The sequence below is a fragment of the Mastacembelus armatus genome, chromosome 10 (genome assembly GCF_900324485.2).
Source record: "Mastacembelus armatus chromosome 10, fMasArm1.2, whole genome shotgun sequence".
Classification (NCBI taxonomy): domain Eukaryota; kingdom Metazoa; phylum Chordata; class Actinopteri; order Synbranchiformes; family Mastacembelidae; genus Mastacembelus; species Mastacembelus armatus.
In genome coordinates this window covers 19,648,358-19,676,343 of record NC_046642.1, presented here as the reverse complement: position 1 = coordinate 19,676,343, position 27,986 = coordinate 19,648,358, and the positions used below count along the sequence as shown (strand labels likewise).

Below are 27,986 nucleotides of genomic sequence, written 5' to 3'. Positions count from 1 at the left end.
TCAAAGTCCCTACTCTAAGTCCTACACTCCTGCCCTTCCTCTTCTCTCTTTGCCTATGAACACGCCTTCCTCCTCTCCTTCTTCGACCAACAGTAGTCCAATTTCCACTGGCTCCCTGTAGGTCAACAGCACCAGTGGCAGTCGTTGTTAACCCGGGCCACGACTGATCTGGTATGGAAATCATATTTGTGATTCGCATGTTTGATTTGGCTTAAATTTTACGTTGGATGCCCTTCCTGACACAACCCTCCGCATCCCCATTTACCTGGACTTGGGACTGACACATGAAGACACTGGATTGTGCACCCTTGTGGTTGCATTGGGACCTTGATTTCCAAATGAAATGCAAAATTTATTTTCATCTGAAAAGACTTTAGACCACTGAGCAACAGTCCAGTCCTTTTTGTCCTTAACCCAGGTAAGACGCCTCTGACATTGTCTCTGGCTCAAGAGTCTTGCCCTCCTTGTCCAGTGATCATCTTCTGGACAACTGTCAAGTCAGCGATCTTCCCCATGATTGGACATTTTCATTGTTCAAATACAAAACCTGTGAACTGGGTCAGATATATTTTTTTAAAGACAAAGTTGTATGTCATACTTGCATTAACACATCACATTACCACATGTTATGTTTTCTTCTTTAGATAACATGACACATGGAATTCAAGCTACATGTCATTGATAAGATTCAAATTTAACAACAAAGCAGTCACTTAAATCTAATTCAGTTCCATCTTTACCAGCCCTTTCAGCTGACAAAATTAGTGCTCTAACTGAAGCCATACTATAAAATGACATTATAATGGATTTTCACCTGAATTATATTGCTGTCAATGTGCCAAAACAGCTTTTAGACAATCATTTACAAGGCATGACACAGTAGGGAGTAGGCAATTGTCAGTACCAAAGCAGATAAATGATGGGTTATTTTAATGTACTCCCTTTTTTCATGCTTAAATTACAACCTAATAAAGTGCCCACAAACATGAAATTAAAATAAAATGTTGATGTTCCCAGCAGAGGTGCGATGTGTGCACTAATAATTTTAGTAAATGTGAGCTGAGTGTGGGCTCTTTTCACTGTCTTCTCCTCAGTGCTCCATCTATCTGCAGTTCACCTACTGACTCTCTTTACTGTCCTGTGGAAACGCAGGTAGGATGTCTGTTCTGTCTGTAATCTCTGGAGTAGCCTACTGCAAAATGACAGAACATGACACAACAGAGCTTTTACTGTGAAAATCACAAGCCACATCAGTTTAAACATTTTAATTTGAAGAGAGAAAAAAAAGCAGAAATAGCAATAGGCGCATCAGTTACAAACTTTAGCTCTCCTAAACACTGATTTTTTATTCTAAACAAAGAAGAATATCATTTGGCTTGTTACTACATGGGTAAATTAAAGCCTTTTCTGTATACTGAAATGGAATTAACAGATTCAAACTGAACGAAGGCACACAGACAGACTGCCCCTTTTTCCTAAATGTGTTTTTCCTCTCATGTGTAACACTGAAAGTTGTCCGGCGGAAGTTGTTGTGCTTTACGGCCTTACAGAAGAAATGGCAAGTGGTATCGGCAGTGAGTAATATATATATATATGTTTTCATCTATCTTTTGATTTTCTTCGTGATTTAAAACCCAAATATGAGTAAACTAATTCCACATGTTGTAATGTATTTAGTTTGTTTGAGTTACACGGTTTAGCTGCCTCTGTGTGTCTCACGAATGTTTCCCCCGTAGTCAACATCGCTAATCATCGATGCTATTTAACCATCGTGTTATTGTTTGCACAGGCACAAATTATAGCTGTTTTCCCTTTGTTTTCCAGTTGTATCCCGCCACTAACTGTGTGTTTATTCACTACGAGAGGTTAACAGCAGTAGCTAACGGAGTGGAGCTAATTTATGATAAATGGTCAAATATAACTAAGATTAAGGCAGATTGTCAGCGCTGCTGTGTTTTACTTTTTGTATCGTTTGAAGAGCGACAAACAAAAAAAAAAAAACAAGCAGCGCCGTTAAGACACAACACATTTACTTAAATTAAAAAGACTCGTCTTATCAGCTGCCGCAGACAGCATAGTCGTGTATTATTTTTGTATGGTTCACGTTATTTGTCTGTTTCGAGTGCAGGCTAATGCTATGTGTTTGTCGATTTACGAGCGAAGTAAACCAAATGGATCAGTTGAAGATACCTCCCAAAATGCTAATGTGACTTTAGCATAATATATTATAGGCCAGGGACTGCCAGAAAGAAATACTCGGACATGTTGTAATTTCTCTGTATGGTGTTTTTTTTTTTTTTCTTTTTTTTTTCCCCACAGAACACAAGATACTGAATGTGGGGCCAACAGAGCCCTGGTCAGTCAGGGAGAAACTGTGCCTGGCCTCCTCTGTTATGAGGAGTGGCGACCAAAACTGGTAAAAAGAAAACCTGCTGAAAACCTGCTCATAAAGGGGAAGCCACAGAGCTTCAACAAAACATAGGCAGATGTCTGTCTCTATTTGAGCATTCATATGATGCCTGGGTTCCTGAAATCCAGTATTAACAAATGGAATATGAAAGTTTTGTCCTTAGCTACAAATGTAGTTAATGTAATCGATTACACCATCTGCATTCATTACCCCATTATATTTCATTTGTTTTCGTAATTCTCACAGTAGCACAAAAGCTACTAGGTAACGTGTTATGTTTCTTTGGCAGTATCAGTGTTTGCCAGTAGTTTTCCTAATCTCAGGAAAACCTCCTGAATAAATAGGTGACTTCTGCTGTCCAGAAAAGATGAACTCCCCTGAATCGGCAATACAGATAGAATAGGAACTTTGTATGTCTTTTCATTGAGCCTATGAAAAGACAGTATTCTGTGGTGATCTTTAATATTTGTTTAATGGTTACAGTTAAAAGAGAAAAAGATCTATTTATAGGAAGATGTTGTCTTTGATCTGAAACCTGAAAGTGTTCACTCGCATATATTTTCCATACTTTAGGACGTTGTGCAGAAGAATGTAACAGGCATACATTATTATTTGATTTTGTCTTGTCAGTGTCTGTGTTCTGAGGAAGCTCTTTGTCTTCCAGGGTGTCTGTAAGTCGAGCCATCAAGCCTTTCTCAGAGCCTGGTCGTCCCCCTGACTGGTTTTCACAGAAGGTGGGAGAGCTGCAAACCTGCACATCTTCTACATTTGTTTCTCTGGCTGTCATTCCTATAAGTCAGGTGCTCTCCTCTATTGTCTTCATTGGGATCATTTGCTTCAGCGTAATAGATTTTCTCTCTTTCTCAGCATTGCGCATCACAATACTCTGAGCTGCTGGAGGCCACAGAAGCACCAAAGTTAGTACTGCAGAACACACACATCTATGTGCAGAATCAGAGAGATGTTATTACTTTGTTTTAACCATCTGAGAAATATTTTTGACATTTTAATTTTTCCAGGCGTAAACGTGGTGAGAAGGGCGAGGTGGTTGAGACCATTGAAGACGTCATCGTTCGTAGGCTGACAGCTGAAAGGATAGAGGAACTGAAAAAACTGCTGCGAGACACGCAAGAGCAGTACAGGTACCTACACACCAAAAAAAAAAAAAAAGAGGATTCTGGCGATTGTGCGCTATAACATTTAATTTCCCTCTCATGTCTGTCCTAACAGGAAGTTAAAGAAGGAGGTGGATCTGATACAGGCAGGTCATATGGATTCCCACCTAAAGGAACTATGGGCAGAGATCACACTGTAAGACTTTGAGCTGTCAGTCTTTGTCTGAATCTGAACTTTGCTTATTCTCCTGACATTTCTATCTTGACTCCTGAACAGTGACCCTAGGGCTCCTCACTAGTAGTAGTTAAAGCAGAGTGCAGGGTTTTCTGAATTGGTTGTGGGCCATTACGTCCCTCATTTTCTTCTGCTGTGATCTCCTTCGGTTTGTGAGTCATTAAATGTTTGTTTCTACAACTCTAGAAAGAAGAAGCAGGATGAGGAGGAAGCAGAGCAGAAGAGAAAAGCCACAGAAACAGCATACCAAGGTACCTTCAGTCTACACTCTGTTAAGGTGTCATGCTTATTAGCTTATTAGCTTTTTCTCTGATGTGCCTGAGTTGGAATGACTGTTCTGTCACATGATGCTGCAGTTTTCCCACAAACAAATTGCCTCACAAAATTGTTTCATTTTCTCGTTCATCCTCCCTGACCCTGTCTCTTCTTCGCAGCTCGTCAGGCGGTGAAAAACACACCAAAGCGTCTGCCCAGCGTAACGGTACGTTCTCCTCTGGGTGCCAGCCCACCACCACTGGATTCTCAAGCCGATTCATCAGTCCCCACACCTCCCATGGATTCAGGAGGTGTTGCTTCTGACGACACCACCACCCTCTCAGTTGTAAGAACATAATCATATATGCACTATTTTTTGCCTTGTGCACTTTGTGATGAAGTGCTACTAGAAACATACTGCCAGAGGTTAGGTGTGAAAACATGTATTAAATGCTGTTGTCAGTTGTGAAATTGAAGTCCGTAATGTGGCTGTTCACAACAATATCTGGAACCTGAAAAGAGCAGTGACACCACAAAAGTATTTTTCTGTATCTGCAGCTTGTTTTCATGTTGAATCATTAGCAAGTGGGAAAAGATCTCCTCACTTTGTGTCTTTTTTGCCTCTCCGCATTAGACAGGTCTCCTCATTATTGACTTTTAAATTGCGTCTTAAAACTCACTCGTTTTCAATGGCATTTCACAAAGTCTGAGATGTTGACATTATTTGTCATTTATTTTTCTCATTTGTTTTGATGAATTTCATTAAGTTTTTATAGGTTTGGTGTTTGGTGTTGTTATTTACTCCTGTTTTTGTCTTGTACAGCACTTTGGTTTTTAAAGTGCTAGATAAATAAAGTTACAGTATAGTTACAATTTTTGGCAAAACCTGTTTATGCGGGAAGGAAGTACTTCTGATATCACAGTTCACTGTTCCAACCGCTCTCACTGATTGGTTGCTGTTCCTTTCAGGCTCAGGGAATTGGAGTGTTTCTCCCAGCGACAGATGCTCCCGGCCCAGGTCCCAAGGAAGGAGGCCTGGCTGTTCTAGTTGATGAATCGCCTCAAAAGAGGCTCCTCGCACAGAAGGCCACACCGCCGCCCTCTCCTCTGCTGTCAGAACTGCTGAAAAAAGGCAATCTCATCTCAGCCAGCCCCCGCCTGGTGAGAGCCATGTTAGCTTAGATTTGAACTACACAACTGTAAGAATACAAGAAGATATAAAATATAAAGTACTCAGTCATAACTTCAAAGTTACCATATTTAATTATTTTTAGCAGTAGAAATGGGCATCATAGAATGTCACATTTAAATGTTCACTCGGTCTTGAAGAGGACATTGTTTGTTGATGTCAGGTTGCAGATGGAGACTCTACTGGAAATCTCACCAATGGAGTACAGACAGCCACTGCAGCCACTGCCTTACCATCTGGTCATGAGGTCATCCCAGGTAATGATTTAATTGCATAACTGTTCGTGCATGCACATAAATACATGGAGTCACATTGTCTGCTTTTCTCTGCTGAGTGGCTAGACACAAAGGAGATAGCTGCCAACAGTGTAATTAAAAATTGGTGACTTAACCCTTAAGGTGTGTACCATTTACGTCCCATACACAATGTCCCTGTGTATCTGTAAACAATTACAAAAATGTTCAGAGGTTCCCAACAAAGAAACAAATGCCCAGGACTTTAGGTTTTGTTTTAATGTCACAGTTTTGTGGCATGCTTATGTTGAGGATTCTGGATCCAGATGTGGTGTTTACTTAGAACATCAGATTGTCAAAAGGTTTTTATTGTGTGCTTGTTATAACTCAAAGTTATGTGTGAGTTATAACTCACTTGCGCAACATTGCCAAAATTAGGAACATTTTGTCTCAAAATGATGCAGAAAAACTAGTCCATGCATTTGTTACCTCAAGGCTAGATTTCTGTAACTCATTACTATCTGGATGTCCCAGTATCTCCATGAAAAGCCTCCAGTTAATCCAGAATGCTGCAGCCAGAGTCCGGACAGGAACTAGCTAGAGAGATCATATTTCTCCTATATTAGCTTCTCTTCATTAGCTCCCTGTAAAATCCTGAATAGAGTTTAAAATCCTTCTTCTCACATACAAATCCCTTCATGATCAAGCTCCTTCATACCTTAAAGACCTCATAGTACAATATCATCCCAATAGACCACTTCGCTCTCAGAGTGCAGGCCTACTTGTGGTTCCCAGAGTTTCCAAAAGTAGAATGGGAGGCAGAGCCTTTAGCTATCAAGCTCCTCTCCTGTGGAACCAGCTCCCAGTCTGAGTTCAGGAGGCAGACACTCTCTGTACTTTTAAGGCTAGACTTAAAACCTTCCTCTTTGACAAAGCGTATAGTTAGGGCTGGCTTCAGGTAACCCTGAACCATCCCTTAGTTATGGTGCTATAGGCCTAGACTGTCAGAGGACCATCAGTGCTCCCCTACCCCTAACCCTCCCCTCCCTTCTCTCCTCCTCTCCTCCCCCCTCACATGTATATTCCACCATTGAATGTCACTACCTTTGTGCTCTCTCTCTCCCCTAGTTTGTGCTCTCTCTCTCTCTCTCTCTGTTCTCTCTCTATGTAACTTCTGCAGGTGTCCCTGGTCCTGGAACTTGATATTGCTGATGTGCGGTTACCTGTCCCACCAACCTGCCTCATTTGTTGTTTATTGTTGCTGTTCTTTTCACCCTCCTCTATCCACTCACCAGTCGAGGCAGATGGCCGACCAAACTGAGCCTGGTTCTGCTGGAGGTTTTTTCTTCCGTTAAAGGGAGTTTGTCCTCTCCACTGTCGCCAAGTGCTTGCTCATAAGGGATTTGTTGGGTTTTTTGTTTTTTGTGAAGTGCCTTGAGGTGATTTTATTGTGATTTGGTGCTATACAAATACAATTGAATTTAATTTAATTCAATTTACTACTCTGTGTGTGCAGAGGGGGAAGGAGAAGCTGCAGTGAAGGAGCTTGAGGAGACGGGATTAGTAGAAGACCTTGTAGCGGTGTCATACATTGGAGACGTTCTGGACCTAGAGACAGTAGGAGACATCATTGCCATCATAGAGGAGAAGGTACATGCTATATGTAATAAATGAGTGAAGAGTTGCAAAAGTATAACACATTTAAGTACTAGACTTTTTTTTTTTTTTTGTTACATTGGAGAAAAATAATATTTATATGTTGAACAATCAGACCATATAGGATCTTTGAAGTGTCTTGACATGCACTTTAAGTAGACATCAAATGTTCCCAATACAGAAAAAACAACCATGGATAAAGCATTAACATTTGTTCAGTTATTCGGATCCCACTGAGTAGTATACCCTAGTTGTTTGTTTGACAGTTTTCAGCATGTAATAATTTGTTATTTTCTTTTCTGTTTTGTTTGTTCTTTGTCCATCCCTGTCCTGTCCGCTGTTCTTCCAGGTCGATGACTCTGTGGAGGCTTTGGATGCAGCAGCGGTGGAAGCAGCTTTGTCTCTGTGTGAAGAGGCTGTTTCAGAAGGACACACTCTCCCTGGGCCTTGGGAGACCCAGGAGCTGAAAGCTTCAGACCCCACACCCACAGTCCAAGAGTCTGACCCCCCACAGGAGCCTCAGGAGGTGGTCACAGTGTCAGACCCAACTCCTGCAATCGTTGAGACCCAGAGCCTTCCTGAAATTAAACGGGAAGAACAGCTTAAGGGAAACTTTGAGGTTCCTGCGGTGACAGGAAGTGATGTCCCTCTTTCTGTCACCTCTGATGATGGTGCCACAGGAAGTGAGGTTAGAGAAGAGGGAGTGACGGGGAAGGAGGCCACTGAGACAACATTGAAGAGTGAAGGAGAGGAGTGGAGCCAGCCAGAGCCCAACCTGCCTTGTCTGGGTGAGTGAAAAACACACACACATGCACACAGACACACACACAGAAGTCATGCTTGCTTCCTAACCCTCTTTTCATTTTTGTCACTTAGACTCTGAGGACAGCTCTGTGTCTGGTAAAGAGTCCAAGGTAGCTAAGTATAGCTACACACACACCCACACACACACACACACACACACACACACACACACACACAGCCAAACTTCAAATACAGTCATTTTACTCTTAGTGGGGTTTTTCTCTTCAATCCAGGAGGTGAAGGAGGAGGAGGAAGAGGCAGGGAGTGAGGGTGACCCTGAAGAAGGGATGGAGCTGAAGGAGGAGTGTGGGGAAGGGGAGGGTCCTTATTTGTCAGAGGTGGAACGGGCAGCTAGTGAGAGCGAAGACGGCTATGGCCCACCCTCCCAACGCTACACAGCAGATTCACTGGCCAGCAGCCCAGCCTCTTCTTCCCAGCTGTAGGTGTCATTAATGGTTGCAGGAGGGATGTCCTTAGTTAACCTCAGCTTTTACTGCAACAAAACACATCTGCTGTATTAAAATGAGATCAAGCTTAGCTAGCATTTGTCATGATTATTCATGTCATGACTTTTAAATCAGATTAGCACTGCATTTCTCTGAGCTGAGCAGTCTGCTGATATCTAAATTCTAACAGTATGTGCCTTTGTCTCTCTCCCACCTGGGATTTCTCTTGTGCTTTCTGTTTCTATCCACTGTGGGTTTCACAATCCTCTCTTCGTTCCCCTCTCTCCTGTTCTGTTCTGTCTTCATCAGCTCTACATGTGGTGAGGACCAGGAGGCAGTGCAGGCACAGAAGATCTGGAAGAAAGCCATCATGCTGGTGTGGAGAGCGGCAGCCAACCATAGGTGGAGCTTCTCAACACACCCCAGTCTCTAAAATGAATCAGTCTTTGTTGGTCAGAATGTTTCACAAATGGCTCACAGTCAGTGTGATTCACAAAGTTTTCTTTTCCTTTTCATTTCTCAGCTGGATTGAATTTTAGTTTGTACTGTAACAACAGGTGGTTTCTTGTCTAACAAAGAATATTTATATAACTACAAATGAATGAATATAAAAACAATTTTAGGTTAGTTCATTAGAGTGATGTATTTTTATTTGATCAGTCAGCAAATTTAGTTTACTTACTTTATTTTAATGACAATTGTTTGTAGCTTGGTGTGCAAAGTTTCAGAAATAGTCTTCAACATCTACTTTGTGTAATTCCTAGGCATGATACTAGTGTTGACTGTAAACTCCACCAGATGTTGGCGCTAGTAACTAATAGCAGCCAGAGATTTATAAAATAACTACAGAAATGAGAACAACACTAACAGAATTAGATCTGGTCTAGCCTTCTGGTTCTTTGTTTTCTGGTTCTTACTTAAGTTTGTGGTCTAAAGTTTGGAGTATGACTAACATATTCTTGCACATTGATCTGAAAATTAGATGGTAGATTCACTTTTTGTTCACCACAAATCTGTGCGCACAGTAAAACAGGTTTTGACCATGTTTAGTTACAGGAAAGGGGTGTTTTATTGTGCTAATGGGTTATGTCTTCTAGGTATGCCAGTGTCTTCCTGCAACCTGTGTCAGATGACATCGCCCCTGGTTACCACAGCATCGTGCACAGGTCAGATCAGACCAGACCTCTCACCCCTACTCAGATACCTTTTTTTTTTTCTTTTTTTTTTTTTTTAAGTGATTTAGTTGGTTCAAAGAAGTGTATTTTCTCCCCACAGTCCAAGATCAAGCTTCAACTAAATTCTCTGTTGCATCTAAGATTCAGTCTGTTGTTCATAGCCACAAACTTTAATACTAGCATTACCCCCCTTCTCTGCTAATTCTACTACCCTTCCTGCTGCAGGCCCATGGACCTGTCGGCCATCAAGAAGAACATTGAGTCCGGGGTGATCCGTACAACAGCTGAGTTCCAGCGAGACATCATGCTGATGTTTCAGAATGCTGTCATGTACAACTCATCGGATCACGACGTCTACCACATGGCCCTGGAGATGCAGCGTGACGTCCTGGAGCACGTCCAGCAGTTCCTGGCCACACAGCTCATCATGCAGACCTCAGAGAGCGCCATATCTGCCAAGAGCCTCCGCGGCAGAGAGGGAAATCGCAAGCCAGGAGAGTCAGCTGAGAAGGTGGGTTGGACAACTCTAGTCAGCAAATCTCACTGTTGAATCCCAACTGTGTCAGTTTCACACCCAGTTTTGTGTGAAAATGTCAACATTGTAAAGTTATTGTGGGCGCTATAACAACATCACTGAGTCTTTGTTTGAATCCCCTACAGTGTTGCGGTCAGTCTGCCTTTCCTTGTTCTCAGATCAGTGTTATCGATTGAAGTCACAAATATGAAGATTTTAGAGTTGACGTGAAACAAATGTCAGTATGTCCGCAGAAACATCTCAATCGCTCCTGCAGCATAGTCCTCTTCTTCTACCTTGGGAACTTTGGGAGCAAGCACACGTTTGTTTGCACACCAATGGCCTCTCTTCTGTGTTCTTGAACCTGTAGATCAGTTAGTGAAACTAAAGACTTGATCAGCTCTATCCTGCCTGTGACCTACACCTATTGACAGTACTATGTCAGTGTGGGCTTTCCTTCACTGATAATTGTATGTTTCCTTCCTTCAGTAGCAAACAAATGTACTCAAATGCAAATGTAGATTGAACAAAGAAGTTGCCTTCAAAGGAAACTGTCGAACTAGATTTTTTTTAGTATTTCTTGTAAGAATGTTGCCTCCAGCACTTGGAAGTAAATCCAAAGTGATGGATCTAACTCGCAGCAGCTGTGGTGTGTAGTAATCTCAAATGTAGTCCGTGCTGCTGCTGCCAGTGTGAATGAAACCAATGAAATTTATGTGTATTGTTCTGAGTTTTCTCTTTCTATGGGAAGTGAGTTGTAGATGCTGACAGTATGAAAAAAATTCTTGTGTCCAGGTGAAGACATGATTACTTCCTTGACATTTTGTTTTCAGCTGTGCAGTGAAAATCTATATTTGAAATACAGGCAGTATCATACTCATGCATGATGTGCAGATATATTTTGAGAGACAGTTGAGACATCAGAGCAGCAGATCTCTCCGCTCATTATGATGTGCTTCAGTGCAGTACTTCCTGGTCTTGACTTCCCAGCTGATTCCTGTCCTGCATGTTGGCTGCACCTCTCCTCCCTAACTCCTGTCTTTCTGCACCTGCCTGTTGCCAATTCTGCTGCTGCTGTCTCTGTCTGTCTGTCTGCAAATGTCCACAGTGACTCTTTATTTGCTGTGTGTCTGCAGGAATCATATGTGTGTATATCTAACAACCCCATATTTCAAGGCATGTTTGAGGTATCTTGGAGTCCACATGCGTTGGTTCCAGACAGGAAGTATCTGGGAATTTGCTAAATTGAAAAAAATTGAAAATATGATTGAATTTCAAATATATATTTGAAAACCATGGTTCCACAAACATATTTCAGTTCTTAGTTGTTTCTACACAGTAAGCTCAGCTCAGTTTTACTATGTTCTTTACTGAGAACTTCACAGTATTTAAAAAAATAAAATGTTGATTTGTTTAGAGGAAAGATGATTGGAACTGTTGTGTTTGTGCAATGTCTTAACCCTCCTGTTGTCTTCAGGTCAATTTGACCCATATTCCAAAGTTAATATGTGATAACTTTGGTTTTCTTCCACACACACACACGCACACACACACACACACACACGCACGCACACGCACGCACAGAGTCCCATATGTAAATAGCAGAAAGTGACAATAAAGACACACAGACAAACACGCATTAGCAGGCAGACTCACTTCGCCACACACAAATATTTTTAACCCTCCTGTTATCTTCGGGTTAGTTTGACCTGGGAGGACAAAAGGTGTGTAGTAAATCTGAAGACAATACTACACACCTTTTGTCCTCCCAGGTCAAATTGACCCGTTCTGTTTTGACTGTTTATAAAGCATGAGGTATAAAATGATCACCAATATTTTAGTTTCACCTTTTTAGTGAACTTGTTCCCAACATATTAACATATATTTTACACTTATAGTAGGGAACCATCCATGTCATGTTTAGTTCATTATAGTGAAGAAAACCAAAGTTATCACATATTAACTTTTGAAAATGGGTCAAATTGACCCGAAGACAACAGGAGGGTTAAAAACATTTGTGTGTGGGGGAGTGAGTCTGCCTGCTAATGCGTGTTTGTCTCTGTGTCGTTATTGTCACTTTTTGCTATCTGCATATGGGACTCTCTGTGTGTGTGTGTGTGTGTGTGTGTGTGTGTGTGTGTGTGTGTGTGTGTGTCTATTTGCCATCATGTGAATACTTGTATGTGCCTTGCGGAGCTCAATGTGCTTCAGTGTTTGACGCAGACTTGTATGAAACTTGCTTTCTCACGCACGTGTGTGTTTTCTCTCTCTTTCTCACTCCAATATTTGTCCTCCTACAGGACAGTGTCCCAATGGCCTCTCCTGCTTTCCTTCTCTCTCTCTTTGTAAGTATTCAGGTTCTCCCTCAGATTTCACCAGAACCAGGCTACGCTCCGCACACGCTTGTCTCAGTGCAAACATACACACACTCACGACATCACACACATCTGTCTGTGCCTCTCATCTCTTTTCTTTTCCTTTTTTCAGTTCATTTGTGTTTTAGTGCCTTAATGGGAAAACTAATAAAACAAGTGTGTATTTTAATGTTTATAAAAGTCAGTCTTATTGGTGTCATGCAGTAATTATATACATCAGCAAATTTCTAGTAAGAAAACTAACTTTAAAGTGCGCTGTTTTAGGGCTGTGTATTATTTGAATATTTTTGCTATTATATCGTACAATTTCACCTTTTTCTAACCAAGTGATGCTCAACCAAAAAAAAAAAAAACAAGTAGACAAACAAAATGTTTAAACTTTGTAGAAGCCCAACTAAGAAAAACGGGATATTTTTTTTTTTGTTTGTTTTTTATTTCACAGTAGAACTTTAATACCATGCAGGTACTAAATTACAGTGTCACATACTCCGTAGTACTTAGTATTGGTTGCCAGCCATGCTGGCAAGTAATAATTAATAAGAATAAAAGGGTAACTTTCATTCTCAGCGTTGTCCATTTTCAGTTTCAGCACACACTCACACATCACTGTCCATGTCACCCTCATAAACTTTAAGTTCTGTTTCAATACAGTTTTCTCACCACCCACACAGGCCCCACCAGCCTTTCATCACCCAAGCTTCTGTCAACCTGTTGTTAGTGACCTCATGCCATCAGTTTTTTTTATGTGCGATTATTTGCCTCTGCATGTTCTAATTTCTTTTCTCATTTTCTTTTTTGAATCGTCCCGTTGATCATCATTTTTTTTTTTTTTTAAGTTCTTCATTTGCGGAGGAAGCCCTCTGAGGTGGACTGCGCTGTGTTTTTGTGCGGCGCTCAGTCACGTGAGGAAGCCTGCCACAGGGCCTCCATTCACTCACTCTATCCAGATGACCTTTGACCTTTGCACTAGTATGTTAATTTTTTTTTTTTCTGCTCTCTTTTTCTCTTGGCCTGTTTGTCCTCCCTTGTCTCTCCAGGATGGAGGTACCAGAGGTCGACGTAGCGCCATGGAAGCCGACCTCAAAATGAAGAAATAGAGTGAGATCTCAAAGAGCGACATGCTGAGACATTCTTGGGATCAGTTGGTGCTGAATACTGACTGGTCACTTTGGTTGTTTTCCGAAGAGGACTGCAGTCTCTGTGTGTGTGTGTGTGTGTGTGTGTGTGCCCGTGTGTGTGTGCCCGTGTGTGTGCGCGCGTGTGCGCGTCCATTTGTGCTTTGCATAGATGAGGCCATGTATGTGTCTTGTCAGTATGTCTGAGAGAGCTGCATAGAGCTTGCTCTTGTCCATTTCATATGATAGGTTGCTGTGCGGTGTTCTGGGCTGTCACTCCAGGACAAACAAGCCAGTGTACCACTACTTTCCCCAAGTATCATTTCACCAGCGAACGTCATTGTTTCCTGCTGCGGAGAAGGAACAGCAAGGAGCTTTGGGCAAAGAGAAAAAAAAAATTCACCAGCAGAAGATTGTTTTGAATTAAATGGTAAAGGGTGGGAATTGATTTTGTGGATGCATTAATGCTAGTTGATTGATTGATTACTGTATTTTAGTATAATGCATCAAACTGTGTTCAGCCTAAATGGGTTGAAGAGACACTAGGCTGCAACAGTAACCAGGATGGCCACACAGCAAACTAGTTTGTACAGTTTCTGCAAATTCAAGATAAATACTACTACTACTACTACAGAACCCAAATATCTATCAGTCTGATCACTGTTAAAGTATTACAGTATATTACCCTGTTAGTACACAGCTTTTACAACTGGAGTTTTAGCCTTTTTCACTTGTGGAACTGGGACGTCTTTGTAAATTCAGAAAATCTGATGTTACTGGATTATAATGCTTCAGTCTGTAGGCCCATACTTTAAAGGAACATACCAGTGATTTTGGCACACTTTAGCCCATTAACTGCAAATTGCATATATTTTCTACTTTCTGCTGACCTTTTTACTAAGCATGGGTTTTAAATTTGACTTCCTGCCCTCATGCCACTCACGAGCAGCCTGAGTCACGGGAGGTGACTAAGGTTTCTTTTTAGAGTACAAGTGAGCTATCGCAGAAGCAGTGGAGTGCACATCGAAAACCTATTGCATTCAAATTCTTGCAGATTTTCACCTCTGCACTGCCTGCTGCTCAGAACTACATTATACATGAATTGTCATGTTAGTGAAAAACGAAAAACCAAAGTCAAAGAATTGCTCACATATTGACTTCAACTGCAAGCAGATTCAGATGTAGTGAAATGAGTAGAAGAGGGAGGAATTCAGTCTAAACATGCTTTGTGAAATCTTTAGCAGTATTGCAAAATATAAGTGCTGTGTTCAGCTAAAGGGCTAAAAAAAAAAAAAAAAAAAAACACTGGTGCTGAAACAGCATTGACATCTCTATTTGTCACCTAGGATGTAGCCAGTGTGCACCCTGTAAATGGCCTGAGATATGTGTTTGTAACGTGTTAGATGGGGAGTACAAAAACATGTTTTGTACCTGTGTTATGGATCATGTAGGTTTGTGTAGCTCATACATGTACCATGTCTTCTGTTGTACATTTGTTAAATGTAGATTATTTGATTTAAACATGAATGAGGTCAACTCTATTTGCTGTTGGACTTATGTTGGATTTATTGAGCGCTCCATCCGTCAACGTAACTTTTATTGCAAATGTGACCGTTTATGAATCTGCAGTCACCGGCTGCATTCAGTGTTTTCCATCTACTTAGTGAACGAAACGAGCTAGACCAAAACCTTGTCTAGTTATTTCCCTTTACTTCTAAACGACTTGAACTCAAGTAGTTGTGGTAGCAGGTCTTGAAGTACCAGGCCTCAGTTGTTGATGGTAGAATGTATGTGCTTGGCAAATTTTTGGTACAACACACACAAATGCAGAGAACGAAGTGTAAAAACTTTAATTGCATAAATATCAAAAAGCACAGCATGCCTCCAGAGTGGGACCCGCCCAGTCCTGGGAGAGCATTTTCATGTTTACATGTCAACATTCAAATGTTGTGCAAAATATTGTGTGTAGAAGATCAGATGGTGCATGTCAGGCCAGACTTAGCCTGACATTTAAAACACCAAGAACATTAACAAAAACAAAAAAACCCATGTAAACAGTAAAACAGGTTTACATCCTGAACTTCACCCTAGCTGGAATCATGAATGACAGGACTGGCAGAGGAGTAGAGCTTCCTCTTGACCAGCCGGTATTCTGGTCTCAGCTTCAACACCTTGTTGTTATCGAAGATGTGTTTCAGCGGCGGCCAGCTGTCTTTCTCTGCCTTAAGGATCACAGACAGTTCAAATGTGGGTGTGACACTCGGGTCAGGGAAGATACTTCCCACCGACTTCAGGTATTCTTCGCTCTCCACGTAGACCTGGATGGAGGCGCCTCGGAGCCCGCAGGGCTCCAAGATCGAGGAGGATACGATGTCTTGGCCGATCTTGCCTGTCATCTGGCGAGGCAGCAGCAGCACCTGGCAGTGGAGCGTGGAAGCTTTGGCCTCCGTCAAGCAGAGCTCTAGGTGCCGGGTCACGTCCTGCTGGAGGAGCCGGCCCTCATCCTCCAAACCACTGTCCAGATTAGCAACTGCAGGAGACAAGACAAATCAAGACCACTGTTGGAAGAACTGACAGTGAACACGTTGTCAGACAAGTCTAATGTCTCTGCTGAAAAGCAGTGATTCACGTATGTTTGCCTTCATGGCCCTTATCAGTTTGACTCTTGTCATTTTAATTGTGTCACCAACAATGTCTGTGCTACAGTCCAGGAGTCACCGGGATAGAGGCTTTGTCTCAGCAGCTGACAGGAGCAGTGAGCAGCTGATGCAAAACCTGGATCAGTTACATCAGAAACGGCCCCATCAGGGAGCCTGCACAGTTAGTGCGTTCATCCGCCAAATAATATAGTTCCGGATCCAATATTAAGACTGGTGAATTTCATCATGTTAGCGCGTTAATTAATATTGTTGCTGTTAAACTGTGTTAAATGTTACCTGTCAACTATAACTAACTATGGTTTAGTTAACAGCTTTGTACCGTTTCTTCATATCATTTCAAAAACTACGGATATCTTTTAAAACAACTTACAAGGTGAGCTGTTTTCTGACTCGTCGCAGCTCTCGACGCTCCCCCGCCGGGCAGAGCCGGTCTTGGAGCCCGGGGGCCTGGAGCAGAGCTGGGAGAAGTACTTTCCTATCATCCCTACGACACTTTCTTCCTCTGTGAACGCGCCGTGTCCAAAAACCAGAGCCGCGGTATAGACCATCCCGATTCCCGTCTGTCCAGCGCCACTGCCTCCTCCAAGCGTTTGGTCCAGTTCTGCTCCATGAAGCGACTAAGTCCGGCTGAGCAGCGGCCGCCGGAGCTTTTATAGCGTCATTGAGCCGGTCGGGCCCCGCCCACACGTGACCGGCTCAGTCCGGAAACTTCTGGATCTGTGGCTCACGCAACATGTCCCGGCGTTGCACGGCAGAAGGCGGAGCTTAGTGCCGTCAGGTAGAGCCGCAAAATACCGCAGACTTATACCGCTGTAATAACTAATACTTTGACTTTGTTTCTGCTCCCTACCTACACTAACTCCTCTACCACTGCTACTGACAGATATTGAACTTTACTATATTTACATTTAGTGCACATACACATCAGAGGCAGTTTTGTTTTATTTATCTGACATTTTGTCACCCTAAAGTCAGGTTTAATGTAGTCTAATATGTGCACCACAAGGCTAAAACTGTTGCAGGTCAATACAGTCTGCAGCTGGAAAAATCAACTGATATGAAAAATAAGTGGGGGAAAAAATAGTTAATCGATTAAGCATGAAAATAATAGTCCAAATAATGATTAATAAAAACAATCAGCCCCATGCAGTCTAATATAATAAACCTCAGACAGGTGTTGATTCCAGCTCATTGGAGTGTAAGTTGCTGTTGAAAATTTTCATTGAGGGTTAAGCAAAGTGTAACTGCACCTGCTGGTGTAACACACATCAAGTTGCATTGTTGGCAGTGTAGGTGCTAAATTTTGACAAAAAAAAGGGTAGAATAAAAAGTCGATATTTCTGATTATGCTGAATCAATTTTTATCTTTTTGTCTGTCTGATTTTTGTAGAGTCTTGTCAGTGACAGGGATGCAGTGCTAAATCAGTGGAGTACACTTTTGACGGTAGGCCTAAACTCAACAACAAAAACAATTTTCATCATCTTGAGTCAGTGCAAGTAATAAAACACAAAATTAAAAATGGTATAAATTATTGAAGAAAAAGTAATTGAAGTTTATTTATGAATATATTCTGTTTTATAAGCTGAATTCCCTCTTAGGTGACTTTTTTTTTAACATATTTTAAGTTTGGAGTTTTTCAGACAGGGTGTTGTCCTGGCTTGGGGCATTAATGAAAGGGTGTGCTGTCTAAATTTTAAGACCAGACAAATAGACTGGTAGATAAGTCAGAACTGCCACACCTGTGGACTTTAATTAAAAAAAGCACTGGTCACAGCAGGGAGAAGTTGATCCGCACAGGGTTTCATTTTTGTTTTCATTTAAGTTCCTGTGTGACTGTGTTTTACGAGCATCAGGTCTAGATGAGTTCTGCCTTACTCACAGGTGAGTAACATGGTCTGACCCACACAGTCATAAATGTATCCAATAAACACGGGGCTTCAGTTTTCAGGTGAGCAAAATTCCTCATGGTAACTCCCACCCTGAAAAATATTATTCACTCCAAACAGATGCACAGTTTGTTCCTTCATCATCAATCATGATCAACACGAAATTAAGCTTTAATAAGAAAACATATATTTAGATTTTATTGTTTTAATGTTAAGGAGCTTTGAATTCAGGTTACTTCACTAAACGTCACTAAACTCTCTATCATTTCACTGTAAAGTGCTTTACAAACAAAGTAAATTATATGCATAGGGCCATGTGATTTAAAAATGTTGTCCTGTGGGCACATATCGTTCAATACAAACAGCTGGTGTGGATAACTGCCTTGTTCATGTCATGACCACAGCTGACAAATAGACAAATAGACAGCACTTTGCCTACTGGCCTGATGTGAGAGCAGACACTAAAAGTATAGCACTTTTGCAACACAACATCTCATGCCTAACTCACCTTCTCGGGAAATCTCCCACCTGTGACATCACAGCTGTCAACCAATCAAATTCATGTCCAGGATCGTCATCACAAAAACTTGTTACCAAGAAGGAAGTGGTTTTTTTTTTCTGTGGAAGTGAAGGGAAACTACAGTGTGTGGTCACATTATTTGCTCACTACCTTGACTTTGTGTGAGTGCGAATGTGCCTTATGGTTTTGGTCAGTTGCGAATGAATGCATAGTCTGGTGTGTAAACATTGCTGTTTTCAACCTTATCTTCCAACAAATATTACATATTCTGAATCCTGATGGTCACAGGTTTAAATCTTTCATGAGGTCATGGACCCACGTATGCCCTCAATCATCCCATAAACTCAAACAAATCTATCACTGCATCTGATGAGCTCAAGTCATGGATTTAAATGTGCTAAAATCAACTTTAGTAAACAACTAGTGTCTTGCTATGTGTAAACTTGGTCACACTGCCCCCATGCTAGCCATCCATCACTGTTGGTGTGTCAGCTGGCTGGCATGTGAACAGTCCAGATCTCTAATCAAATATCACGTCTGCAGCTGAAAATCAGGGTTGTTTTTTTTTTTTTTTTCAACATTCTTATCTCACCATCGTCAAAGCACACACAAATCCATATCAGTATCCTGATAAGTATCTACACATTCTGCTTGCTGAGCGAAATCCTTGTTATGTCTTAAGAATACATAAGAGACCATAATATTTATTAAGGGATAAAAATGATTTATATTATTGTTTTAGAATAAGTATAAATGTTTTTAATAAGCCATATTCTATTCTGTAAAACGACAGAAACAAATTGCCAAATTTACATAAGTCAGGAAAGATAAATAAAATGCCGCAGAATTAGTCAATAGTGACATGAAATGGAATAAAGGCAGCAAATCTCTTCCTTTGAGGAGCATGAACCATCGAAGTTTGGTGTGTTCACTAATCAAATAGCCTAAAAATAGATTTTTCATTGAAATACATTTGCTGAGTTAGATGATAAAAATCATATCACTGTTGTGTCTGTCCATATAATAGTGATCAGTGATTAGCTAAGACCTTTTGTGCAAAGGTAAAACAAATACATCCAGTTTGTGCAAACACAGAAATGAAAAAATAATCGTGAAGAGACAGGGAGTTAGCTACTGTGCACTTGGGGCCTTTACCCACGCGGTAGTGGAATGCTGTTTTCACTATTACTTACCAGATCTCCCGGTGAAACCTGCAGTTTCCGTCCCCGACCGTCTCGAGCTGTGTGCCTCGCCCAGTTCCTCGTCGCCTCGGTCCTACCTGGAGCACCTTTGTGTCTTTAGTTAACCTCTTAGTGATAACAGCACTAAGCTGATGCACTTCTTTAGGGCAAATGTTCAAGTATAATTGCTTTAATGTGGAGGTGAGTTAGAAGGAATTCAAGCAAACAGGACTGTTCTTTTTTTTTTCCTATATTGTTTTATTTGAAGGAGTTTTAAATACAACAGGCCAATGCAGCAACACGTAAAATAAGAAAACAGATGGCTGTAAAGATCTGATGCAACCTCACCCATCAGTTTCAGCTGCAGTGCCGTGGGTCATGAGGTGTGTGTGTGTGTGTACATGTGAGACAAACAGGCGTGGTGTCAGGTGTCTTCACTGCTTATTTTGCTTATACAGTCATTAAACATACTCACGTTCCCCCATGCACAACAGATCAGACCCTGTACTTTCTCACTTTTACTTGAGTAAAGGAGTTGAGTCAGTACTTCTACTGTTTTAACCAAGTATCTGTACTTCTACTGAAGTATAGAATGTGAGTACTTTTGCCACCTCTGATGCACACACACCCTTGTGTGGGTTTTCTCCGGGTACTATTAGGTACACCTAGCTAAACGCAGTCTGATACAGGCTAGGCTACAGACCAGTCAAAGTCCTGCATTCAAGATCCAATTTAAACATACAGGAGTATTATCAGAAAAATATACTTAAAAGTATCAAAAGTAAAATGTGTTATATCCTCAGTGATATCTTGTTTTATGATGTTATTAGGTTTTTATTACTGATGCATCAGTGTGTAAGCAGTATTTTACTGTTGTAGCTGGTTGGTGGAGCTAAACTACTTTATACAATTTAGTAAAGTGGTTCCTGCTTCTAAGCCCATCAGGGGCCTTTCTGTGTGGAGTTTGCATGTTCTCCCTGTGCTTGTGTGGGTTTTCTCCAGGTACTCTGGTTTCCTCCCACAGTCCAAAAACATGTATGTCAGGTTGATTGGTGACTCTAAATTGCCCATAGGAGTGAGTGTGAGTGTGTGAGGTTGTTTGTCTCTATGTGGCCCTGTGATGGACTGGTGACCTGTCCAGGGTGTACCCCTGCCTTTCACCCAAAGAGAGCTGGGACAGGCTCCAGCTGATCCCTGTAACCCTGGTTAGGAATAATGGAGGAATGGATTGATGGATTCCTTTGAAACATTATTGAGGTTGAATTGAATAATGAGTTTAAGAGTATTCAGTGTACTATCTGGTGGCTTTGACAGAAGTGCAGGGCATCATACAGCCTTTGCTCTACTCCTCACTAGTCATTTAAAGGTATATTAACTAGATGGGCTGATGTTGGTAGAAGATCAGGCTGTTTTCAGTATGTGGGGAAGGATGGAGACAAACTCTCTTCTAGACAGCACCTTGAAGCTATGACGCCTCTGTAGCAAGGTGCAGTCAGTGTACAGTCAGGGTTTTTCCAATGCACACAGTGAATGGAAATTTGAATGTGATGTGTCCTCACCTGCTGCATCAGTTCACACCAAGTATATTTTCATAAATAATTCACAATTTTTTCATTGTTAGGATTTTCACAATTGTTACTGATGTTAAAATATGGTCCTAATCAGCCAGTCCAAACTATTCACTGACCACTGGTCTGACCTCTACTCAAACTTTCATGCACAATTCTAGAAAAACTCAAATAAAACTCAAATGTTTGTATTTATTTCATATTGTGTTTCTTTATTTAATATAGTGATTGCTTACAGGTGTGCGTATACTGATGCTCCGCTTTGAGCATGTGTTTATGTCTGTCCTGGGTGATGTTCGCTGTCCTCGACAGGTTCCTTCAGAGGCTGAGGTTCATCCAGGCTGAACATGAGCGTGGGTATCCTGCTCATTAGCTCTGGGTGGTGCCACTCACCGTTTACAGGCAGGGCATTTGCAGTATTCGCAGACGGGTGCACCCTCTCCTGGCGAGGAGGTGGGGCGAGGCAGAACTCCTCTCTCTCCTGCTGCTGCAGGTGTCTGAGGATGGTCTTGGACAAGCCGTGAGGGTCATCCTCATGCTCGTCTAGAAGGAGATGAAAACTTGTTTGAAAAGAAATGATCTTTGTTGAAACAGTAATCGTCCAAGAACTTGGGGGATCATCTACACTATGAAACTTTCTACTGCCAGCACATGAGATCGAAGAGAACTGGGCCAAAGCCAGAATGTTCCCAACACTCATACTCTGAGTCTTCATTAGCCTTTATGTCAGTTATACCCTGCAGTTCAAGGCGGCTGTGTATCAACAAAACACATAAATTGCAGAATCCATAAATGTACAAATCCTGATTATTTGTCCTTGTGTCTGAGCTAAAAGCTGAAATCCCCATAAAACCAGTCTGTGTTATGCTGCAAAGTGTGTAAGGATCACACATACACACACACACACACACACACACACACACAGAAACAAACACACACTGTCCTCCTACCACTGAGCAGGATGAGTTTGTAGCGGTTTCGACACTCCAGCGAGTTGTCCAGGATCTCCTGCAGGGTCCTGTAAAAGATCAGGACTTGCTGTCTGCGTTCAGGCTCCCCAAAACCAGCACTGCTCTCCTGGGACATGCTGTAGAGTGTCAGCAGAGGAGTTGCATACTCCACCACGCAGTCATGGGCCTGTTCACATACAGACAGATACAATTCATGTACAGATAAGCCTTTAAAAGCTGGTGGCCAGATATGTCCAAGTATGTTTGATCTCTCTGTGTTACAGGAAGATGGTGCTGTTACTTTGCTTCAATAAAATGGGAGAACAAGTGGTAACTTTGCAGGTTTAACCAGTTGGTGGAGCTCATGTGCTGCTACGGAAAGGAAACAGCATGCTGGAGGTAATGTACTATGCTCCATCTATCCATTTTCTATCTCTCATTCCTTCTATCCAGGGTCACATGGGGCAGGAACTGATCCCAGGTGACATTGGGGGAGAGGTGGGGTACTGTTTTTATGAACCTTAAAGAACAAACCAGATATGTAGAAATGATTCTACACATTTCTGTTTTCTGATTTCTGAAGAATCTTTAAAACAAAATAAATAAATATTGCTATTCTTTAATATTAGAGTGAGACCCAGACCAGGTTTTCTTCAGGGTTGGAAGAAGTGCGGAAATCTTTTACTTCAATGAAAGTAGCAAATACAACCTTATAAAAATAAGCAAAACTGTCCATTCAAGATGGTACTTAAGTAATACTGGTAAAGCTATGTCATATGTCGTGATTATAGAGGTTTTATCTGTTAAAGTAATGTGTACATTTGGTAAAGAACAACCACATCTGCCTAGGCTCTGTTTTGCTGTTTCCTCTCATTAATATCTCCTGTTCTTTCAAATGCTGCAACATCCATTTCCATCACCTGACGTCCTTTCCCCCATCAGCACACCTGCTGCCTATTGTCTCATTACGTTCTTATATACTGGACGACTGTTTCTGAGTAACTGTCACGTCGTGTTTGCAGTCCTGTACTGGTCTAGCCTGCCTGCTTCTCTTTGTCTGCTTTACCTACCTTCTCTGACTGACTGCCTGAAGCTTTCTGACCGTTTACTGCCGTTGTCTGCAGCCTTTGAGTCCACACTTCTGTCCACAGCTACATGTGATAATGGTAAATTCCACAGTAATAGTAGGGTACTTGTTATGGAGTGGCCTATATTAATATTGTTCATATACATATCTCCCTGGAATATTATTACTTATGCAAAAACACATAGGCTGGATTTAAAGCTCTAGCTGGTCAAAGTGGAGATAATTATAACACCTTTATACACATATATGTAATTCAGTAAATTTACAACACAGCCGAAACAGTTAGACTGTGCAAACTTTATTGGAAACTATTTGGACAAATAGTTATATTTTAGTCAAAAATTCAAACCCTTCTTTGATTGTGTCTTCTCCACTACTTTTTTTTTTTGTTTTGTTTGTTTTATATGATTGGAAACAGGACATCTTTGGGTTTAAGACCGATTTTAAAAAAAGCATGAGATTTTAAGGTATCACGCTCTAACCTGTGGTGGACTGTGTGGCCTTTTTGTCTGACTTTTTATAAACAATAGATAACAAACAACAATGGCGTGATAATGTTTCTCCCCTAAATTATAAGAAAATCACATTTTTATTTAAAATCTGCACCTGTAGAGTATCTGCAGCTCTCTGAGCGATGTACTTACCTCTGAAGTGCAGTGAAGTATCTTAAAATGATAGTAAGTAAAAAATAAGTTCTTAAAACTGTATTTAAGTTCAGTACTGGAGTAAATGTCAAACATCCATCAAAATCTCATTCAGTGAAGTGACTGCAGCTGTAGATAGCAGCCATAACATCATCCTGCTAATCACTGGTAGCTATTTCTGGCCTGACATGAAACTCATGACGCTTTCATGCAGCCCCAAACTTCCTGAAATACAGGTTTTGAGTACAATCACTGTTAGAGTTGCTACATCAAACACACGGAATATAGAGCACGCTGATGTGCTATCTTTAAATACTGAAGAAGAAGAAGAAAAACAATGCAGTGAAACAGCCCCTTGAGCAGCTCACTTTGCTCTTTCTGTCATCTTTAAGCTGAGCACTCTTTACAAATCTGATCAAAGGAGAAAATATCAGCGCACTGAGTCGCTCAACCCACTGAGATGAGAAGTATGTACCTGTCCAAGTTTTAAAATGTAATCTGGTATTAACATGATTACAAGCAGTATCTCTACCAGTATCACTGCAACAATATACCTGGATTATAATATAGCCCTCACAGTATGAGTTTACATTCCCGCCTACCTTCCCATGCTCATCCAGCACTCTGTAGACACTGTGCTTGTAGACCCGGCCCCGGACCCCTGCCCTGTTTATCTCGTTGTTGGGCAGGTTGTCATAGAAACGGATGTTGTCATCCTCTTCTTCCAGTTTGTGGGAGATGTTTGCATTGATGGGGATGAGAATGAGAAGCCTTCTGGAGCCGCGAGCCCAGAGGGGAGCACTGGCCTGGTGTGTGGCACAAAACTCTATGATGGAATCCTCCAACCCTGGGATGATGCACACATTTTTTAATTTACTGGATATCTGTTCATTCGGATCGGTAGTGCAAGACCCTTTAAACTGCAGAGGACAGCAGGTTATCTTAAAAGATTTATTTACAGTGTATCCAATCATGGATTATATAATATGAGGAAACTGTGGTATTAAAATAATGTGTATATTTGAAAGACAATGGACAAACCAAATGTCCGTGTTGTGTATGTGTGTGTGTTTTGATTCTACTGACGCGGTAGCACGAGTCGCAGGTAACCACAGTAGAAGGACCAGGCCAGGCCATGGGCCACGTTCATCTTCCTCGCCTCACAGATGTCTGACACCTCCACCTCTGATGGACCCTGCACACCAACCACAGACAGAAGGATGTGACAACACCTTGTTCTGTTCAGGAGACACCTGACACTGGAAGGTGCTAAGCAAAAGAAAAGGGCAGCCCTGTACCCAAGTTGCCCTTTTCTATGTAGGACAAATATAGTTTTAGATAAAATTGAGTAGATTCAGTAGATATATGGCAGCGCAGCCTGATACCCAGTCCAGACCCTGATGATAGCTCGAAGCATCATTTAACGTAAATACATGCACAGATATGCGCTTTCAGCTTTAAGCAGCTGTAACCATGTGTATGGATATATAATTTTATCATCATCCTTGTGATGCCCAGCGTGTGGACAGCAACACTGGTCTCATTTTCAGAAGAGACAGAGGATTTGCCTTTACAAAGACTCATTTTTTCTGGCAGAAACTGCTATATGAGGATTTTCTGAGCGATAAACCTAAAACTGGTTTCCAGTAATTGCTAAGACCTAAACATCATTTGGATGCACCTGATGTTCACTTCGTCTAGCTACATCTCACCTGTACTTTCCACGAATAATGGCAGTTACGTTTAGAGAAGCTGTACCATCATTTTTGTTATTGCTGATTTCCTATAAATTACTAAAATGACCATTTTCCAGAGCAGACTGTTTCTTGCAGTGTGTTTTTCATGACAATCATGGGTTTTCATTAATTTGTTTATGAATGGACATTATAGGAGGCATGGAAGAACACTAAACTTCTGTTTTGCAGTGTTCAATGCTTTGCTTTTTTGTGTTTGTATGGCTGTGGAAAAAAAAGGACAGAGGAGCCCCAGTACAACAAAGACAGGGGAGTTTGTGTGTCAGGTCTGGATCTCACCAGGACTCCCAGGCTTTTAAAAAGAGCATAAAGAACCGAGGCCAGGGAAATGAGTTTCCAGCACTGGCCTTTGTGTGGCAGAGGATGTCCGGAAAGGTAGAGCAGAAGGCCTGCCAGCCCTGCAGCCAGCAGAGTCTTTCCCCATAACCCACAGGCTGCCAGCACATGGCTCAGCAGCCCTCGGCCTCGATACCTGGTAAAAACAGAGAAGGACAGATGCCAATGTTGTCGCTGCTTCCATTTACTGTGAAACGGTTCGACTATGACCAACAACACTGTTTACTTTATACAGTACCATTTCCATGGTTGATATGAAAGTATTAAAGCATCTAATGCCAACAATGCTAAAAAAAAAAGGAACATAAAAATTTTGTTTCCATCAGCCACAGCTGAGCTCTCACCTTGTGTTGGAATGGTAGAGCACCTCCTCTACTAGCAGACAGAGCCCGTGCAGCAGAGGGCCAAGGGTCAAGATGAGTATTGCAATGGCAAGCCAGCCAAACAATCTTTCAGGAGACAGCAACATGATGCCTCCTATTGATATGGCAGACAGCACCGCAGCACACACCTTAGGCAAATTCCCACGAGGCCGAGGGATTAGCGTGTCCTGATCTCGGAGGCATTGCATCTGTCAGGGAGTAGTAACTCAGTTATAAAACCAGATGTATCAATCGCCCAGCGTGTAGGGCAAACTGGCCAAGAAAAAGTTTGGATTGTACTGAGGTCTAAACTATGTGGTAGTTGTGAGAATTTGGCTATGGTTAATGTTAAAGAAAGTTTGCTTATAATGCAAAATAAATATAAACAAATCAAGCTAAAAGTGTGGGGTTAGACGTTTTAGAGGGAGGCACTGACTCTTTAAAACGTCCCACCCACCCCCAGCCCTCATGGGCTAAAAACTATATGCTGCACAGCTGGCTCAGTGACATTTGGGAAAGGTGTTTTTTTTTCCATCACCTGGTAATACAAAACCAACTACTGCCACGGCACAGACTGGGGTGTGGTGAGACACAATACAACAGAAGGTTTTGTGGTACAGACGAGGAATGCTGAAGTGAAGGCGTTTATCAGTGACTTTAGTTGCCTTTGAAAAACCACAGTTGTAAATAACATGTGCTGTAGTCACCACCATGTGTTAGTACATAGTTACTAACTACATAGAACTAAAATTATATTTATTATTGCTTCCTGGTAAAGACATGTTGTGTTTATGTTTTCTGATTCCTCTTACTCTTCCTAATCTGCAAGTCCACTGTAAAACCAGACACTCTAGAGCTTGAATGAGCATTGTGTACTGTCATTTGCATACATGTTCATACATTTGTGTAAACGTGTATGTGTTTATGATAATGTTGATCTTTCTACATATATGTGTAAGGATTATTTAAGTAGGCGTTATACTTGTTGGCATCAGTCTGTTGCCATCTGTTACGGCTGTGCACAGATAAATCTATAGTGACATCTTACAGGTTACACTCCCACACAGTTAAGTCTTTTTCAAAGAGCACCTTAATACAGGAATAAAATGATGAAGCATAATGAATAAAATAATGAACGTTCTGTGAAATGACCAACTCTTTCAAGAAACCACAAATCCACAACCTAAGTTGGGCAAAAAAAACGAGTATCCTCCAAAAACATCCAGCTAAATCAATTAACTCCTGGATTCAGGAGAACAAACATTTACCATGTGACAGGACCAGATCATCCAATAGATACACAAGAATTCAAATCTACTGGATAGATATAAGGGGCGGAGATTGCCGTAACCGATGTCTAAACACCACACATGTTAAAAGCAATATAAACACATCAAATACATCTAAAGTATTTGAGTTAGTTGAAAAGAAAACCATGGAATAGATTTGTGAGGCTTACATCCAAGCGACAGAACAATCATGTAATATTTACATCATTGTCTAAAGAGTCATTAT

General features: G+C 41.4%; 3 protein-coding genes across 3 annotated transcripts in view; 1 reads left to right on the top strand and 2 right to left on the bottom strand.

Annotated features, from left to right (window-relative positions):
- Positions 1-1,511: 1,511 nt before the first annotated feature.
- brd8b (bromodomain containing 8b) lies at positions 1,512-15,063 on the top strand. The gene is made up of 18 exons (XM_026330691.1): positions 1,512-1,574; positions 2,320-2,416; positions 3,075-3,144; positions 3,278-3,327; positions 3,430-3,552; positions 3,641-3,721; positions 3,947-4,011; positions 4,195-4,361; positions 4,985-5,176; positions 5,368-5,461; positions 6,954-7,087; positions 7,443-7,881; positions 7,970-8,007; positions 8,131-8,336; positions 8,653-8,745; positions 9,441-9,509; positions 9,744-10,029; positions 13,445-15,063. Exons 1-18 carry the CDS (start codon positions 1,556-1,558, stop codon positions 13,502-13,504), a joined length of 2,283 nt encoding a protein of 760 aa, XP_026186476.1. The 5' UTR covers positions 1,512-1,555; the 3' UTR covers positions 13,505-15,063.
- A 291-nt stretch (positions 15,064-15,354) lies between these two features.
- LOC113144464 (DNA damage-inducible transcript 4-like protein) lies at positions 15,355-16,820 on the bottom strand. Its single transcript, XM_026330538.1, has 2 exons — positions 16,553-16,820; positions 15,355-16,052 (listed from the first exon to the last, which is right to left on the bottom strand). Exons 1-2 carry the CDS (start codon positions 16,728-16,730, stop codon positions 15,610-15,612), a joined length of 621 nt encoding a protein of 206 aa, XP_026186323.1. The 5' UTR covers positions 16,731-16,820; the 3' UTR covers positions 15,355-15,609.
- Positions 16,821-21,523: 4,703 nt separating this feature from the next.
- sting1 (stimulator of interferon response cGAMP interactor 1) overlaps positions 21,524-27,986 on the bottom strand; it is a 6,888-nt gene continuing 425 nt past the window's right edge. Inside the window, exons 2-7 of the mRNA XM_026330388.1 lie at positions 26,454-26,680; positions 26,053-26,245; positions 25,106-25,214; positions 24,622-24,866; positions 22,289-22,475; positions 21,524-21,881 (exon numbers count right to left, since the gene is read on the bottom strand). Coding sequence (XP_026186173.1) covers positions 21,613-21,881; positions 22,289-22,475; positions 24,622-24,866; positions 25,106-25,214; positions 26,053-26,245; positions 26,454-26,680 — 1,230 coding nt within the window. The 3' untranslated portion in view covers positions 21,524-21,612. The remainder of the gene's footprint in view (positions 21,882-22,288; positions 22,476-24,621; positions 24,867-25,105; positions 25,215-26,052; positions 26,246-26,453; positions 26,681-27,986) is intronic.